General features: G+C 45.7%; 1 protein-coding gene across 2 annotated transcripts in view; it reads left to right on the top strand.

Annotated features, from left to right (window-relative positions):
* Positions 1–18588, top strand: part of Rtn1 (reticulon 1) — a 221015-nt gene extending 202427 nt beyond the window's left edge. For both annotated transcript variants that reach the window (XM_028858255.2, XM_028858261.2), the window contains 6 exons: positions 5769–5976; positions 8646–8784; positions 10524–10593; positions 11428–11474; positions 11559–11617; positions 17776–18588. In XM_028858255.2, the coding sequence (XP_028714088.1) occupies positions 5769–5976; positions 8646–8784; positions 10524–10593; positions 11428–11474; positions 11559–11617; positions 17776–17818 (566 nt within the window). In that variant the 3' untranslated portion in view covers positions 17819–18588. The remainder of the gene's footprint in view (positions 1–5768; positions 5977–8645; positions 8785–10523; positions 10594–11427; positions 11475–11558; positions 11618–17775) is intronic.
* The last annotated feature ends 599 nt before the right edge of the window (positions 18589–19187 follow it).

Below are 19187 nucleotides of genomic sequence, written 5' to 3'. Positions count from 1 at the left end.
CATTTATCTAACTGATAGAACCCACCGAGGTGTCCTTTCAAAGCCAATGTGTTGCCTCTGGGCTTTTTAGCAAAGTAGCCTGAATTGTTAACTGTCAAAGTGATGCAATGATGCCCCTGTCCTCCTGAGCACGCTCAGTGAATGTGTGCTCCACTGTTTAACTCCTCCTTGGTCTTTCTGCGTGAGAAGACTATTAAAAGAGGAAAAGCATTTCTGCTTTGCTGCGCCCAAAGCACTCGAGGTCATTTGCTGTGGTTGTAGAATTACAAAGGGAACTTTACTCAAGGGCCTACTGTTCTGGATCCGCTGTGGTCTTGTTCCACTTGGTGTTGTTATAACACAGTAGCACAGTCCTGGTAACTTGTCAAGGATCGTTGATTTTGGTATACAGTTCTGCAGGGCCACAGCTGATGTCCTGTACCTGGTGATGGCCTTCTTGCTGGCAGAACCTTGAGATGCTCCAGGACATCTCATGACAAGAGTCAGGGAGCACACTGTGTATGTGTGTCCAGATCTCTCTTCCTCTTCTCAGTGCTCAATCATAGAGACTCCACTCTGCGGACTTTATTGAGTTTAATCCTAACCCCTTCTCTGTGTCTCCACGTCTAAATCCCTTAGTTGGATTAAGTTTTCCACCCTCTTGGACTTCACAATGGGGATTCAATTCTAAAGTGAATTTCAGTGGGAAATAAGCCATGTTCAAGCCATCCTGGGTACTATAAAGCTTGCTAACAAGTTCATATCATTCCCATCATAATTCAAGTGTAAAAGTCGGCCTTTGGGATGTGGAACACAGAGATTCTCCTCTGAAATCACAGCTTCCTAGCCTCCCACATCACTCCATCCTCGGAACACTGACTCATTTGCCTACACTCTGACCACACATGGTTATTGCCACTCTCCCTGTCCATCTGTCTCCGACTGTAAGCCTGAGTCCCAGGTACTGTCATTTTCACTTCTGACTCCTTGGATTTGAGTCTCCTCTCACTGTGTACTGTGGGTCACAGCCCCAGGTCAGTCCAATATCTACTGACCATAGCACCCAAAATGGGACCATGTTGCTGTATCAACCTGAGTCCTTGACTTTAATCAAAGCCCCTCTGCCTGTGGGGGATCCTTTTAGTCACCGATTTTGGAATCCTCATTGTGAGCAGAACCATGCAACAGAAGCATCACGTAAGCCACATGTAAATAGTTAAGTTTTCTAGTAGCACCATTAAAAAGTAAAAGGAAATAGGCAGTATTAATTTTGATACTATCTTTTATTTAACCCAACATATTCAAAACCATTAGCTATCATCAATATGAACATCACTAACAAGATATTTTACATCCTCCTTTTTTAAAAATCTAAATCCCTGTATTTTCGTTCACACTTACAGAGCATCTGCCCACTTGGAATTAGCCACACTCAACTGCTCACTAGCCACGTGTGGCTTGTCACAATCGTATTGCATTAAACAGGCTTCAACCTCTCCTACCGTCAGCCGTACCCCTAGTCTCCTGAAACTCAAGAAGACCCACTAACCATTTTCCATGTAGAATCTGAGTTCATTTTCGAGGCGCACTTCACATTACCGTATCTGTTTCTTTTCCAAAAGTCTCTCACATCCCTTTCTTCTCTTCTTGAGCAGAGAAGCTAGGAGCGACCCCATCCCATCTTCTTCGAGTCCTTGCTCAACCACCCACCTTCTCTTTTCAGAAGTCTTCACCCATCCGTTTTCACTACAATCCCAGCTTTTCCTCAGCCTGAAGGATGAGTAGTGCACGGAGCTACTACTCCACAGGTGACCATTTTCCTCGTTCCTCAGAACGTCCGTTTCTCTAGCCCCTTACTGCTCCACCTCCCTGCTCCCAGCACAGGCCCTGTGCGCAGTACCGCATGACCTGCCTGCAACATTCTCCTTGGAATTCTGGGCAGCTTCTGTCTTCATAGATACTGGAGTCTACACTGCTGTGTCTACCTCTTCCAGTCCACAGGACTCTCTATAGCCTCACCTCTAACTATGGCTTCATCCTAAATGGTGTCCCTTAGCCTCCAGCTTCTCGGAGATTCCCTCCACTCCCAGGGCTTCAAGGGTTCTCTGCTCTATTCTGGATGTACTCAAGTGTCAATATTCAATCCAGTTTATCAAATTTCGGTTCTGCTTGTTTATCAAGTTTCCAATCGCCTGTTGTGCATAGACACCTGAATAGCTCTACATTTACGATATCAAACGCCATTTTAACTTGAGGCCACTGTGATGGAACCTAAAGAAGCACTTAACTTCCAAGCTTTTAAAAAATTAGCTTTGTGTGTAATTGTCATACGATTCCTGTCTCACATCATGCCCCAGGCTGTGGCTTTACCTCCAGGTCTTGTGTCAGAATCTAGGGGTTTAAAAACAAATATAATCTTCACCCCCAAATCACCTACTGTTCCTCTTTTTATCAGTGATGCTAACTTCTCATTAGCTGCAACACCTCCCTTCTCCTCTGTAGAGTCACTGCTCTTGTTAACTAGTCCTGCACAATGTTTCCAATTTTCTACCCCATGCCCTTAACAAACTGTGCCCCAAATTGACAAAGCACCCTCTTCTTCCTTCATCCATTCTAAGACTACCACATCCTCAGACTCAACTCGTATCTCCTCCTGCAATAGAGATAGACTGGCATTGAGTTGGGGTTTGTTCAAATGACTGTCCAGCCATCCCAACTGGACCTTCACATCCTTAAAAATACAGAAAGAACGTTTTCTCATTTCTTGACTCCCATGCTTATTAGAAAAATCAGCGATCAACAAACTGTTGGTAAGGACTTGATTTTGCTAAAATGAAAACAATCCATTTAAATAGCTACTTGTGAGATCAGTTTAAGATATAATCATGTGGCCCAAAATTGATTTTGAATGAATTGAGGGGTCATTTAATGGAAAATGGGAAAAAGCAATATTTTGTTCGGGAGAAAGCATCAAGTTTAAGGGTTGGCTCTACTTTAGTACATAGTGAGAAAACATGTTCAATTTTTAGCTTCCTCACTTAATATACTGCCTGTCGAATGGGTTTATTGTAAGGCCCGAATGAAATAATACATGAAAATGCTTAGTATCCATAAAGATACTATTGGCACAAAGTACTCAGAGTCCACAGCCCACCCTTTACCAGACTTCTGTTGATCTCCTAAATGGAAGCTTCTCGTAATCTTTAGTTGATGGGCATACCTGCTGGCTGATGACTGCATCCAACATTGTCTCAGTCCAATCTGAGCGGTGGACTCAGTCGATGTCTCTGCCCACAGATTCTTCCAAGATTGGCCCAGACTGGTGACCAGCGGCGCTCAGCTTTTGGAGCAGGTGGCCAGAGATACAGAAGGCTTTTCTAGAAGAAACCTATACTGACAGCTGTCTAGTGACTCATTCAGTAGGGATTCAAGCGGAAGTGGCAAATCCTATCTCTTTCGGGTCTGAAAATCACTAGCAGAGTGGCCCGTAATCCTTCACAAGCCATAGAGTTGGGTGTAAACCACCTTTCCCAGGACAACTCAGGCTTCTTTGCAAGGTGTTTGTGTTCCGTGTACCTGCCCATGAGGTGGTGCTGCCCTTAAACAGAGCACAGTTACTCATTTGTAACTGTAAACTCTCTATTTTCATACCTCGTGTGTTATCACCCCACCTCCCAGCACAAAGCCTGCTGTTCATCTCTTCCTTGGTAGGAACTAACTCAATGAAGAGAACTGTTGGAGCCCCCCCCGCCCCCCCAAGACCTCGAGCCTGATGGTCTAGACCCCTGCCAAACTTGGGCTTAATGCCTCTGAGCCTGCCAAGAGGAGCCAGGCCATGTGGAGATCTTGCTGTCTCCCCCTTCTGTCACCGGCTCTCAGGGCTGCAGGAGCTCACAGATCATTTCTTCCCAAAGGCCTTCTGCACCTGAAAATGTTATACTTCGGCACTCTTCTAAAGGGAAAAGTATTTGGTGGGGTGGTGTGAATTTCATTGTTAAGGAAAAGTAAATCTTTTCATGTAGTACCTGGTTCTGGCATCTTGACATTAAAAAAAAAAAAATGAAGACAATGATGGCATAGACTTTGGGGACAAAAAAAAGTTATCCAATGAAATTAATTACCAATGGTCAGTCGGGGTGCCGGGTAACGGGAGCAGAGAGAGGCTTTAACATAATAGTGACTTTTGGAACCCACCTGTGGCCCTGAGCCTCTTTTTAAGATGGAAGTAAAAACCTTTGTTTCATTCCCAAGTATGCTCGTGAGCTTTTCCGTTCTCTACTTCTTGTATAAGGGAAGCATCACAAGAGAAAGGGACTCGGGCTTTTTTCAAACAAATGGCTGTCTGTGGGTAACTTTGAGTTGAAGCCATTGAGGGATCATCGTGACGGTGCAAGGCCATGGGTAGAGAGAACGGTTTCTCTCGAGCCTCACACTGCTGGGAGCCTTGAGGCCCTGAGAAAGAGCGTCTTGCCTTGCAGCCCCCTGAGACAGATCTGCTGGGAGGAGGGTTAGTGCACCGCTGTGCCCTGTTCCCATGTCTCCTCATTAGCCTCAGATCATCAGCAGGCGTGGCGGGCTACTCTTTGCATACAGGTTCATCATCTCTAACATACACAATTCAAGATGGCGATATGCCCCACCATGAGACTGTAGCCTGCACAGAAATGCTTAAAATGGTGTCTAAAATGACCTTCACACCATGTGTGCATGTCATATAAGAAATGTAATTTTATGTTTAAACACAAGGCTCATGGTTCCAGAGGGTTAGAGTCCATGGCCATCGTGGTGGGGAGCATGGCAGCAGGCAGGCATGGTGCTGGAGCAGTAGCTGAGAGCTTTTTATCTCAAGCAAGAGGTAGAGAGGGAGACACTGGGAACGGCATGGGCTTTTGAATCTCAAAACCTGCTCCCAGTGACACACTTCCTTCAGGAAGGCCACTGTCCTTCATCCTCCCCAAACAGTTCCACCAACTGAGAACCAAGGATTCAAATATATGAACACATGATGGCCTTTCTCACTCAAACCACGACAGGGAGGTATACAAGAGTCGAATTCAGATGTCAGTTGGGGCTGGCGACACAGCCCTAAAATAACAATTATAATAAAATAAAAATTGAAAGAGGTTTCAGAGATATCTCAAGCGGTTTGATTAAAAGCCTCACTCACATACAAGAGGCCCTGGGGACAGTCTCCAGCACTCTGAGTGTCAACTTCAGGGTTTGTTACACAGCCATGTGCCTCACTTTCTCCTGGATTTTGGAAGAAAACTACTTTGGTCCAGGTGCATGCGGTATTGGCTGAGGTCGTGTTGACTTTCCTTCCAAAGGCATCACCTTCCTTCCCAGACTCCACTTCCTGGCTGCCTGGTCTCCGTGGCAGGGGCACTTATACAGCTCATGCAGACCAGCCGTATGCTAGCCTGTGCATCTGTAGGCCACTGTTGAAACCAAATATTGACAACAGGGCATGCCGTTATCCATGTAATCAATGTGTTCAGAGGGAAGAACGGCCCCTCCACAGAGTCCTCTGTGCTTTCAAGTCTGTTTCAAAGCCACAGGATCCCAGGCACTGTATGGGTAGCATAGCCCTTGCTCACCAGAGTCACACCTGTGAATGTGTAGACCGTCCTTAACGTCTGGGGACTTCTCCGAATCATAATGGAGGTATCAGTCAGCGTCCCCGCTCTCTAGAAATCTAAATGCCAGGGGGGAGACTGCGGCCCCAGTGGCAGCCGACTAGCTGGCCTGGGCCGTGCCGGAGTTAAGCGGTTTGTGTGTCTGTTCCACAGCTATTGACCTCCTGTACTGGCGAGACATCAAGCAGACGGGGATTGTGTTCGGGAGCTTCCTGCTGCTGCTCTTCTCCCTGACCCAGTTCAGCGTGGTGAGCGTCGTCGCCTACCTGGCCCTGGCCGCCCTCTCAGCCACCATCAGCTTCCGCATCTACAAGTCTGTCCTGCAGGCTGTGCAGAAAACGGACGAGGGTCACCCCTTCAAGTGAGTGCCCCCGGTCCACTGGCCCTCACCCTGCCTCTCTGGGCTCCCTCTCCGCCTCATTGCTGGGCCCAGGGGTAGCGGGACACGTTTCCCCAGAACTCCAGGAACCTTCTGGAGTTTTCCTGAATGCCCGTCTTTAGTAGCTAAAGTTGCTGGTGGGTTTCTGGAACAAACTCATTCTTATTGTAACACTCCTGGGTTACAAAGGTAATCACAACCCATTGTCCACATGTAATGCTTTAAAAATATTTTTTAGTTTTGCTAATTTTACCTTGTGTATATGAAATGTTTTGCCTGCATGTATGTGCACTACATAAGTGCCTGTTGGGTTCTCTGGAAATAGGGTTATGGAAGGTTGTAGCCACCACGTGGGTGCTGGGAATCGAACCCAGGTCCTCTGAAAGAATAACAAGTGCTCTTAACCTCTGAGCCAACTCCCTGGTCCCATGTTTTTGTTTTTGTTTTTTCATTTAAAGAGAGTTTCAACAATTTCCTAATCTAACTACCTCTATAAGGAAGGCAGGGCAGGCACTGGAATCCCTATTTACAGATGGAAATACTGAGATTCTAAGAAGTAAAGTGACACATTCAAGGTCAGGTGCAGAATGAGGACTACGGGGTGTTGGGATTTTTAAAGGCCCAACCTTCTGAGCGGTACAAGGTTCATGAGCACTCTTACTGCATATCCTTCCCTGCATCTGGATGAAAGGAAAATTGGGTTAGAATGAATATTTAAAAGGAGAAAAGTTTTAGTTTTATCTGTTTAAAATATTAAGTAAGTGTGTGTGTGTGTGTGTGTGTGTGTGTGTGTGTGTGTGTGTGTGTGCGCGCGCGCTGGAGCTGGAGTTACAGGTGATTACGGGTGCCGGGAACTGAACTCTGATCCTCCGCAACAGCAGTAAAGCACTCTTGACTGCTGAGCCGTCTCTTCAGCCTCCCCTCCCCACCTTTTCCAGAGCAATCTGTGAACTGTGCAGATACACAGAGTATGGCAGAGAGCAGTGGTAGCCTAGCCAGCGGTATCCAACCAACTCCATTATGGTAAACTGCTCCAACTTCAGATGGTGAGCCTGGTTGCCTGCAGAGTTCGGTGTGAGTATCACACACACCTTCTAACTGGCCCTGGGCCGGTCTCCAGAGCTCACCGGTGACATCTCTGCCTGTCCCCCTACTGTGCCTCACCTGTCTGCTGGATCCAAACCTCAGTTGCAGCCGAGCCTCAGCAAAGAAAGTGACGCCCAGTTTGGGGGCTGGGGGCCTGAACGTCCTTCCCGGCCTCGTGGTCCCGACCTCAGTGCAAACACTGTGGCATACACATACACACTCGTGCTACCTTGTGGCTTTCTAATGCTGAGCTATTGGGCCATCTGGGCCGCAGCTCGCTTTCACACACTCCCATCCCCACAGGAGAGAGAGGGCAGACGCGGCTTAGTCTTTGTTCCTAGCAGGACACACACAACCCAGATTTGAGCGGCCCTAGCCTGGCCGAAGTCCTCATCTTTATCCGTCTTCTCTGTCCTTAGCCATCCAGGAGTCATCTATATCCATTGTTCTAGAGCTTCATTGTGTCTGCTGCCATGTTCACCCCCAAGGCTGAAATATGGGGGACTTAGGTCCCATTTGGCTTCTTTCTTCTGATACCCAGTAGTAGGAACAATAGCTTAAAACTACTCATAGGCCGACCTTTGTTCTTTAGGAGGCAAATTTAAAGTGTAAAACTCCCTCAGGCTAGTCACTTGTATCAACACAGGGAGCACCTGACTTTTAATCACACCACACTATCTGGACAAATCAGTATCTTCGTATTTTCTCCAAGGGGAGAAAAGCTATAACATTTAAATCTAAACTTCATTAAGATATGCACAGCATTAAGAGTGGGGATTTAAACCTGGAGCTCTAGAGTAAAGCCTTTAGCCTGTAACACTCAGTACAACTCAAGACAGAGGCTGCTTGGCTCTCCATCTCTGTTCATCCCATGCCTTTAAGAACCCTAGGCGAGGCAGGCAGCCCAAGGCTGTCTTCAGACAGGAGAGGGAGGAAGGGAAGGGAAGGCAGAGCTCAGTGGAGAAGTGTGGCCAGGCACAGAAAGCTTATGTATATTATATGCATATATTCTATATTTTATTTTTGTTTACCATCCATCAGTTAAATCTAGCCACCTGATTAAATGAAAAAAAAAGAAAAGTCTCATTACCAAGAACATCATTCACTAGGATCGATGAGCGTTTAATATGGGCCAGGCCACTGAAGTTACCGTTGCTGTCTAGAGAAACCTGGAAGTCAGTTCCAGAATTAAAATAGGAATTCTTCGAGTTTGTCAAGGAACAGTTCGGCAGCCAGGGTTTTCAGATCGCTCCAGAATCTAAGAAAGATGCACATCCCTTTGACACGTGTAGAGACATCAGTAAAGGAGTCGACTGCTCATGGGTCTTCCTGGTTTCTCTGAGCTCACTCTTTAAATGCTGCGTTTTGCGGATAGGGTCGCAAAGCCCCCAGAGAGTCAGAGCAGTGTTTGGGAAGCCGGTGTGCATGGTATCCCACAGCCAGCAGTGTCGTGGAGGTGACCCAGCCACCAGCCTCCCAGTGTGACGAGCACTTCCCTGGCCCTGGGGTGCAGCCGGCGGCGTTCAGCCCTCTGATGGCTCTCCCCTGGGATGGTTTGTTGACAGGGCCTACCTGGAGCTGGAGATCACCCTGTCCCAGGAGCAGATCCAGAAGTACACGGACTGCCTGCAGCTGTACGTGAACAGCACGCTCAAGGAGCTACGGAGACTTTTCCTCGTCCAGGACCTGGTGGATTCCTTAAAAGTATGACTGCTTCTGCTCCTCGCCTTACAGTCTTCAGTCCTTCTCCCCAAAGGAAGAATACAATAGGCAGCTACAATAGACTACAAAGCAGTCACTAATTAGCCTAGAATTGAGAACCTCCAGTTGTGTGGCGCCATAACACACATCCAAGCTGGTCCTCTCGTTTCACGGATGACAAAACTGTGGCTCGGAGATATTTAGACACTTATCAGGGTTACCCAGTAGCGTTTGGAAGAACTGGGGTCAACCCCAGGACACACAATTCTAGACATTTTACGTGGGAGGATATAGATTCTCAAACCAAGGTCTCAGTCTCCTAATTAACCACTTTTAGGGATGTGAAGACTGTGTTTACTCTGGAGGGTGCTAATAGTAAGCCCTGGAGAACTCCTCGGGTTGAGCATCTAAAGGGAAGACCCATGCCCAGCACAGAGTGTGAGGAGGATCTGGAACACACACACACACACACACACACACACACACACACACACACACACGAGACAGAGAGAGACAGACAGACAGGCAGGCAGGCAGACAGACAGACAGGCAGACGGCGGGAGGGGGCAGGCTTTATTTCAGGTAGTCTCACTCCAGCCAGAGCAGTGGTTCTCAACCTTCCTAAGGCTGAGAGCTGAGACCCTTTAATACATTTCCTCATGTTGTGGTGATCCCCAAACCATAAAATTATTTTCATTTCTACTTCATAACTATAACTTCGCTACTGTTATGAACTGTAAATATCTGTTTTCTAAATATCTGTTTTCCAATAGTCTTTTGGGGGGTCACAACCCATAACTTGAGGACCACTGATCTAGTGAGTTTCTTTGAACAGACTGCTTGGACTTCCCTGTGACTTCCTGATCAAACCCAACCACTGAAACAAGACTCAGCAAGCCCACGAGCGGAGGTGGGGGGCGGGGAGAGGTGGCCGTGAGTGTTCTGTCCTTGAAGAGTGCTTTGTGCACACTGTGGCTGAGGTCTTGTGCTACGGGTTGCCTGGTACTGTTCAATGAGTCAGCGGGAGCAGTGGGAGACGGGGGCCTGACCTGCATCCCTGGAACAGGAACTGACTGCAGATACTTAGAGACATGTGAGGGGACCACCACTGCTGCCTGTGCTCGTGTTTGTGATGTAACAATAGTGGACCAGAACAGAGGTCAGCAAGCCTCCTCTGTAAGGTCACACAGTATCTGCTGCTTCAGGCCATGTTATCCCTACCCAGCTTTGGCATTGCAGCACAAAAGCAGCAAAAGACAATCTATCAACGAAGGGCTCTGTTTGTGTTCCAATAAAACTTTATTGATGCACACTGTAAATTAAATTTAATGTGAAGTCACAGATCATTGAATACTTTTACTATTTAAACAGACCATTTAAAAATGTTTAAAAAAAAAAAAACCCTTCTTAACCCCTGGACCCTTATAAATACAGGCCAAGAGCTGCAGTGTGCCAGATGCTTAGCTTAGCCTATGATTTCACTGGGTCCCTGGAATCTTAACAACAGCATGGTTCAAGTTCTCCAAGGGACCAGGATGGCGAGCTTTGGATACCTTACCATACTTTCATTTCCTGTCAAAATCGTTTCCCAGGAATCCATTTCCTCTTGCCTCTCATTCTAGTCTTTAGGGAGGAAAAATTGAAATCCTAACTAAACCAATTAAGATCCTAACTCAGGAAAGACGTGGATTCCATCTGGGAGGGACGGTGGTGGGCCCCCTGACGATCCTTTCCTTCTTAAGTTTGCAGTCCTCATGTGGCTCCTGACTTACGTCGGCGCGCTCTTCAATGGCCTGACCCTGCTGCTCATGGGTAAGTGCTTCCCATGCCCCCCACACTGCAGACATGGTGCTTCCATGGCTGTCCGCTTTCAGTTTCTTGGTAGATAGCTAGGCATGAGCATCAGATACCCCCAAATGGAGAGGATCTCCCTTTGAACTGTAGTAGTTCAATTAACAATGGATTTTTGTTGTTGCTTTATTGTTCAAGACAGGGTTTCTCTGTGTAGCCCTGGATGTCTTGGAACTCATTGTGTACACCAAGCTGGCCTCAAACTCACAGAGATTCTCCTGCCTCAGCCTCCCAAGTGCTGGGATTAAAGGGATATGCCACCATCATCAGGCTAATAATGGATGATTTTTTTTCTCCAGCCACATCACTAAATTGCCTTCTAGTATATATACATCTACAGTGGCAACTCTGGGTCAATCAGTTGTCATCTTGAAAGGGCACATTGCCATTGCACCCTCATTCTAGGATCAATGATGCATGTATAGAGGGCTCTGCCTTCTGTTTTGTTGTTGTTGTTGTTGTTGTTGTTGTTTTGTTTTGTTTTGTTTTTCGAGACAGGGTTTCTCTGTGTAGCTTTGCGCCTTTCCTGGAGCTCACTTGGTATCCCAGGCTGGCCTCGAACTCACAGAGATCCGCCTGCCTCTGTCTCCCGAGTGCTGGGATTAAAGGCGTGTGTCACCAACGCCCGGCTAGCCTTCTGTTTTTCTTATGCAGTACCCTGTCATCTTTTATCTATGGTGCCATTTTCCCCCCAAAGAACGCTACAGTCTCATGTCTATGAAAAATGTGTCTATAAGCTTGTTCCTGTTGATAGTTCTCAGAGTTCTAATGATATAATATTTTTTCCCACCCCAGCTGTGGTTTCGATGTTTACTCTCCCCGTGGTGTATGTTAAGCACCAGGTGAGTTGTAATGGGGTCAGAAATACATGTGGAATTTTGACCTCACGGTGTTTGGGTATGCTCACGATTTCCTCCTCTTTGTAGGCACAGATCGACCAATATCTGGGACTTGTGAGGACTCACATAAACACTGTCGTGGCGAAGTAAGTTACACAATGGGACTCACAGAAAGGAGTCCCTCTCCGAAGCAGGCACGGGAGTGGATCTGTTAGATGTAATTTAGAGGAAGCAAAATAATAGGTTATTATATTCTACTCCTTTGAGTCAGACGTGCATTCTCATCTCAATTATGTTATTTCAAAAATAAGTATAATTTTCAAACCCCCAATTAAATAAAACTGTCAGTGGTTTATTTCAGGTACCATAATGAATATATTTGAACAAGTTAGTAATTCTAAACTCTCCCCAAGGGCTGGCCCATGTTCAAGAACAAGATGGAGGGAGAAGGAAGGAAGTCTGATTCAGAAAATGTTAAGAGAGCAGTCACATTGAAAACACTTAACGAACACACCTTCAGTCTTTTGAACAGCCAAAACTACTAGTTTCAAACAGTAAAATTACTTTTGAAACCTTAGAATGCATGAATAATTTGTTACCTAAATATTTTTATTATACTCTTTCAACACCACGCATGTGTATTTGGTTTCAACGACTGCCTTTTTAGACTTCTGCCTCTAACAGACCCTGCTTTACGGAGCTACCGTAAGACACTTAGAGATAACAATGTCAGGCTTACTCATCCACAGCTAACATGGTCGGCTTGGTGATTCTCCAGCTCTCATCTTTGTGTTTTATGTCTGTTGCCACCTGTAGTCATAATTGTGTTTCTTTGTTAGGATTTTTTTTTTTAAGACAAAGTTGGACTGTCCTTCAGCTACAGATTCATGTCATGAAAGGAGTCGACTTTGTTAATATCAACTCCACTTAGTAATCAAACAATTATGTGGCTGGACCTAGGCAATGGCTAGACTTAGACATTTCAGATGGTCAGGCTTAGGCTGGGTGGTAACGAACCCATAAGGAAGCACGGTCATGTCTACGTTCTGCCCGGTATCTCAGGCCAGCAGCTGCCATTTTCTCTTGATGCGTAGGATAGTTTAACTTTCACCATGCCCTGTTTACACTCTTCCCCTTAAAATCATGCAAAACTCTGTTGGGTTCTACTCTTGTCTTGGATATGTAGCACGTTTCCTGATGCCTGAAAACATCACCTGGAACCCACAATGTAGCCAGCTAATGAAAGTCAACAGATGAAGACTGAAACAGTCCTTGTTTTAGGTGACGAAATGACAGAATGGCAAAGTATGGAAAGTGGTGGCGCTTAAGCCTGGAGTAAGTTCAAAGGCAGAGACTCAGAAACCTATAGCATTAAAAGTTCTGTGTTTCGGCTCCATGACCTATAATTTACATTTTAAAGAAGTCCCCAGGTAACTCTTGGGAAGCTAGTACTATGTTTAAGAACTACAGCACCAGAAAGTCAGAGTGGGAATTTGGAAACTGGAACTAGAAGTTAGGGGCCAAAATTGTACAATATTCAATTAAGGGACCGTGAGGAAATCACATCTATGACTTTTGTTGGTGCGGGTGGGGTTGGATACTTAGTTCTAAAGAGGATGTTTTTGTTTTGTGCGGTGACACAGAAGACGTGAAGATGATTGAGTCCAACCTGATAGGAGTTCTCAGCCTATTGGTACAAATAATAAAATTATAAAGAAATAATTATGAAAAAATGCAAGCACTACAGGAGAACTGTGTGAAATTCTAATGTCAGAATAGTGCGGAAATAGTAGATATAATGGAAAGCCATTCAGGTAGGATGCTGTTTGGTCTGGACCATGATGCTCTTGTTCAGAGAGTAATAGGGAGAAACACATCGCAAGAAGAAATGGCCTAAGCATGGGTAACTGCACAGAAATGCTCAGGAAGTGAGGTGGCCCCTGTGTCTGCAGCTCAAATGAGTGGCAAGATCGATTGGAAAGATTATAAAGAGAAAGGCTAAAGCCAGGTGGGATGCACTCTGATCTCAACCCTACACACAACAGCCCTTGAGGCTTCTAAGTAGCGGGCTGATGTCATCGGAATTGCATTTGTATGGAAATCACTTGGTGACAGTCTAGTGAGAGAATTGGACTGGGAAGATTGGAAATGTGACTGTCAGCTCAGAGGCCATCACAGTTCCAACAAATTGACTGGACATTGGAGAGCTAAAATAAGGGAAGAGAAAATGGCAGAAAAGTATATATAATATACATACATATATACATAACAACATATATAGCATAATTTTTAAAGTATAGTTGGAAATCAAAGCTTTGAAAACAAAAACATGTCACCCATGAGAATGGATAGGGTGCTGTCATCTTTATTATATGTCTCCATTGTTTTTTTTTTACATAAGGATACAGTAAAACTTGACTCCATGAAATCAGAACAGCCATGGTTTGAGGAATCCATAGCCTTACTCCATTTAGTGACAACATTCTGAGTGCCTACATTTTCCTTGAAATTGGACATTTGTTCTCATTTGAAAACTAGGACTCCTCATGTTTGATTCCAATATTCAAGGAGCTCCAGTCACGGATTTATTAAATAACATTCAGAGATCTTGGACATAAAACTACAAGTGGGCATTTGTAGCACCTAGGTAGTAGCCTACCTGATTGTATAGGGGGGCTGTAACACCCCCCCCCCGACTCTATAGAAGCTGTAACCCTCCCGGCTCTATAGGGAGCTGTAAATAGTAGTGGCAATAAGGATGCTCATTAATTTATCACATATCTGCCTGAGATAAAGCAATGTGGTGCAGGATTCTATCACCTTCAGCCTCATAACTTCTCATGACTGTGTAGAGACAAATCAAAGCTGTATGCCAACACTCTAGGTGGGATGAAGCTTGGAATAAGATGCAAATTTGAAAGAGGGCTAGCTCAAGGCTCAAAATGAATTCCGAGATCTGGACCAAGTTACAGGGCTAAACCAGAGTGAGAAAAAATAAAACAACCAAGAGAAGCCAAGTCCTGGGTTTATCTCCCAAAGCCTGCTTTACAGCTAGAGAACGGGGTGGGTGTGGATGAGCTGAAACAGATGTTGCGGGTGTAGAAATGAGGTTTGGGGATTGATTCATCAATCCCAGCCAAGTGACGTGCTGAGGCATCGTTTTTAAGAATGAGTGCAAGTTTAGATGCTACTGATGCAAGACTGAACCCCACATCTAAAGAGACTATGGTCACTCACTCTTATCCCCTATTACGTATTCGATGTCTGAGTTCAACACATTTCGGGACTGTCCACATACCGAGGCTTGATCCTGGGGCCTCACTCACATAAGCGCTCTACCCCTAAGCTCCAGCTCCACTCGTTTTTTGACTTTTGATTTTGAGACAGACTGTTTAAATTGCAGGGGCTGGCCTTGAACTTGCAACCCTCTGCCTCAGCCTCTTGAGTAGCTGCACCACCGTGTGTGTGTGGTGAACTGACCATTTTAAAAGAGATCCTGACACACTGGAGTAATGCCACAATGATGAGCAGGGTACCAGGGTATTGGCAATCTGTCAGTAATGACCAGAGGAGACCCGACATCACTCTCTACAGGTGATTTCCCTTGAAAGGGTACAATAGCCGTCTTCAAGAATCTGGAGGTCTGGCTCTGCAAAGGAATGGCTGGGTGTCTGTCTGTCTGTCTGTCTTCCTTCTTGTGGAACAGTGAGTGGAAATTCCAGCTCTTGTGTTCATGTGAAACAGGAGTAAAAGTAGCGATAATTAAAGCTGTTTAACAAGGACATCGGTGCCTTATGGAGCAGTGATCTCCCTGATGGTCTTCACATATCCAAGCAGAAATCAGTTGCCTACCATCGTTTATGTTTTCTTCAGCTCCTCCTCTTCCCACCCACCTCTCATCTGGTCCTATAGCTTCAAAAGTTATCTCCAGATCCAGGGCTGTCTTAGTTAGGGTTTCTATTGCTGTGATAAAATACCATGACCAAATGCAAGTTGGGGAGGAAAGGGTTTATCTGGCTGACACTTCAACATTGCTGTTCATCACCAAAGGAGTCAGGACAAGTACTCAAGCCGGGCAGGATCCTGTTGGCAGGAGCTGATGCAGAGGCCATGGAGGGAAACTGCTTCCTGGCTTGCTCCCTCTGGCTTGCTCAGCCTGCTTTGTTATAGAACCCGGGACCACCAGCCCGGGGATGGCTCCACCCACAGTGGGCTGGGCCTTCGCTCACTGATCACTAATTGAGAAAACACCTTACACCCGGATCTTATGGAGAACTTTCCTCAGCTGAGGCTCCTTCCTCTGATGATTCTGGCTTGTGTCAAGTTGACACAAGACCAGCGGGTACAGGCTCTATACTTGTGTCTTCATCCCAGACCTGCTTCATCCCAGATCTGCTTATTAGATGTTTTCCTCTCACATGTCCCGTAGACAGTTAAGATTTACATGGCCAAGTATCTTGCAGTTGGACCTCAGAGTCTGGTTACCTCCTGTCCCGCCATCTTGGTAAATGCCATTATCTTGCTTAGCATTGCTCAGGCCATAAACCAAGCAGTCCAACTTATTCTCCCTGCCCATACAAGACTCAGTCTGTCAACAGATCCTTGCAGCCCCATCTCCAAATTAAATCTCAGACTGTTCACCTGCCTGCTTCGTGTCTACCTGGTGATCCTGGCCATTACCATCTGTCACCTGGATTTCTGGAACTCTCTCTCCCTCCATGAGTGCTTTTACCCTCATCTCCCCCTTTATTTTCTACATAGCGACCATCATGATTCCTTTAAAAATATGAATCAGGTTGCATCATCCCTCTGCCCGGTTTGCACTACCTAGAATAGAATGCCTAATAGAATACCTGGCTTCCCACTACCTAGAATGGCATCTAAAAGCATCTAAACCCTTTCAGTATCCCCCAAATTCTAACACCATTACTGCCTGCTTTTTGGACACCCCCCCCCAACATCGAAGCTCCTTTCGGGCCTCTGTACTTGCTGCTTTCTCTGTCTGAAACTGCCAGATCTTGGCCTATTGGCTTCTGCCTATGCTGTGGGCATCTGTTTCTCAGCTCAGAACTTCTAAAGTGGGCTCCACCCACTTCCCCACAGCTTCCCCCTCACTTCCTACCACGTCGTCTCTCATTGTTTCAGAACATCTGTCCCCATCTGAACCTCTTGTCCCTCTCTCCCACACGGATGAGGATGGAAACCCCACCAAATCACCTTGTTCCTCTGTAAAACACTAAGTTCTAGAATGTTGAAGGTTGCCTAGTGCAGAGGAACATGACTGTTCTAGTCTGCAAGCTGAACTCCTAAGGCCTCAGATTAATACACGAAAACCTCCTAGAGTGATCCCATCCTAAAGTGATAACATTAGGAACCTTGGCAATATCTGGGGACCCACAGGTTAAAGATAATTTTCTAGGGAAGTGGCTCAGCCAGGAAATTATTTGCTACTCAAGCATAAGAACCGGCATTTAAGAAAAATCAGGCATGGCAGTAAGAATTTATAATCCCAGTGCTAGTGAGGCAGAAGCCAGGAGGATCGCTGAGATCCACCACCCAGCTCAGCCTAGTCAGCAGGCCTGGGGCCAGTGACAGATTCTGTCTCAACAGACAAGGTAGAGCTCAACCGAAGAACCAGAAATTGGGTCCTTGTCTCCACATACATATGTATGCACCCCCCCACACACACACACATATAATACCTGCATATGCACAGACAGACGGTTGGACACACACACACACACACACACACACACACACGGCTCTCTAAGCTGTGGAGAAGGTTCATTCAGTGAATGAGCAGCCATAGCTAGGACTAAGACCCAGGCTTAATTCCACTTCCCGGTATTTTGACACACCATGGGTGAAGAGATTGCCATGGCCAGGAACCGCCTCAATTTATGCTCGTCTTCCTGGTGTAGTCATTACACTCTCCTCTTCCTGAAGCGCCCTCGATGAAGTGACCAGTGGTGATTTCTCTACAGAAGGAAGTTGTGGTAGAGTCACTGCTGGTCACCTAAGGAAGGCTTCTATCTCTACAGAAGACTCTCCCAACTTCTCATGAAGGAAGTCAACGTGGCCGTCCCATCGACTAAAAAGTTGTGAATGCGGCTCTCTTGTCTGGGCACCATCTGACTTTCAGCTCCTTTTTATTGTTTTATAAGTGTTTCTAGAGACCCACACATGAAACTAAGTTTTCTCAAACAGCCTCACTATTGGGTGACCCAGTTAGGAAAGCCACGTGATGAATACACAAAATGACTTTGTGGATTTGCAATGTAACCCTTTGGTTTTGCCTTTGTAGGATCCAGGCTAAAATCCCTGGTACCAAAAGGCACACCGAGTAGACGGATATCCCAGGAGAAGCTGGCCGTGGATGGGGGTGTCTGGAGTGGTAACAGCTCTCTGCTTCCTCGTTATTGCAAATTGATTGTGTCCCTTTCCCAGTACCATAATCTTAGAGGCAAACTTTCAGACAGGTGTTTTCAGGCTCTTCCTGTACTCTTAGGATATTTGAGTCCCTTGTGTCAATCACTAAAGTATAGAGAAAAGTGTGTTAGATGTGGTTTTTAATTTTGTGTTGCTAAAAAAAAAAAAAAAAAAAGTGCATGATGGTGAGAGCCCACGTTCTCCTTCCTTCCCTGTCCCCCTGCAATGCTCCCGTAGCTTCGACGTCCCTGTGGCTAGGCCTTTCTTGCCAAGTGCGCTGACACAATATTGGTGATCGCTTATCATGTCCTTGGGTTGCTGGTTTGGATTCATCTTTAATAACACTATATAGACTTGTAGGCCAATGTTTTAGCATTTTTCCAACACACACAACGTAAAAAAATAATAATAATATGAAACAGTTGACCGTACATATGGTAATCAGTTTTGTATAACGTACAAATGATTAAATTAAGAATAAATCCAAAATGAATACACAGTACTTTTATTGTATGGGATGGCTGTGCTGATTTACATGTATGGTAACTAAAAGGTGCCAGCATGTTGACTTTATTACAATTTGTATTACTTTCTCTGTAGTTCCTAATGGACTTAATCATGGACTCTGGATATTTGCACTTATGTACTTGATACTGAATGCATCAATAAATGTTACTAAATGTAGATATTTCTCCCTGTCTTGTGGTGATCTTGCTGGGAAATGCAAAAGCTGGAAAAGGCATAAAGAAGTTCCTTGAGGATGGGTCAGAAGAGCTGAGGCCAGGTGTTCAACTTGCTCCCATTTCCAGAACTACAGGGTCCAGCCCCAGCTTGGGTTACAGCTTTGTTGCATTAATAATAGAAAACACCACGAGACCCTGCACGTACAGAACATGATGACAAAATCCACACTTCCGGTTCCCACTGTGCTAAGTTTTCAAGTGATTGAACTCTGCTTCTTGTAAAGATTTATTTGCACTTTTTTGGGAAGAGGGGACAGGGTTCCATGTTGCCCAGGCTGGTCTCAATTTATTATGTTGTGAAAGATGGCCTTGAATTCCTGATCTTCTGGCCCCTATCTACCAAGTGCACAGATTATAGATGAGTGGCACCATGTCTGGTTTATGTGGTACTGGGGCTGGAACCCAGAGCCCGTGCATGCTAGGCAAGTGCTCTACTGGCCTTCATTCACTAGGCAAGTCTCTACTAGCCTTCATTCACTAGGTGAGTCTCTACTAGCCTTCATTCACTAGGCGAGTCTCTACTAGCCTTCATTCACTAGGCGAG

Source organism: Peromyscus leucopus, chromosome 14 (genome assembly GCF_004664715.2).
Source record: "Peromyscus leucopus breed LL Stock chromosome 14, UCI_PerLeu_2.1, whole genome shotgun sequence".
Classification (NCBI taxonomy): domain Eukaryota; kingdom Metazoa; phylum Chordata; class Mammalia; order Rodentia; family Cricetidae; genus Peromyscus; species Peromyscus leucopus.
This window is presented reverse-complemented; position numbering and strand designations above follow the sequence as displayed.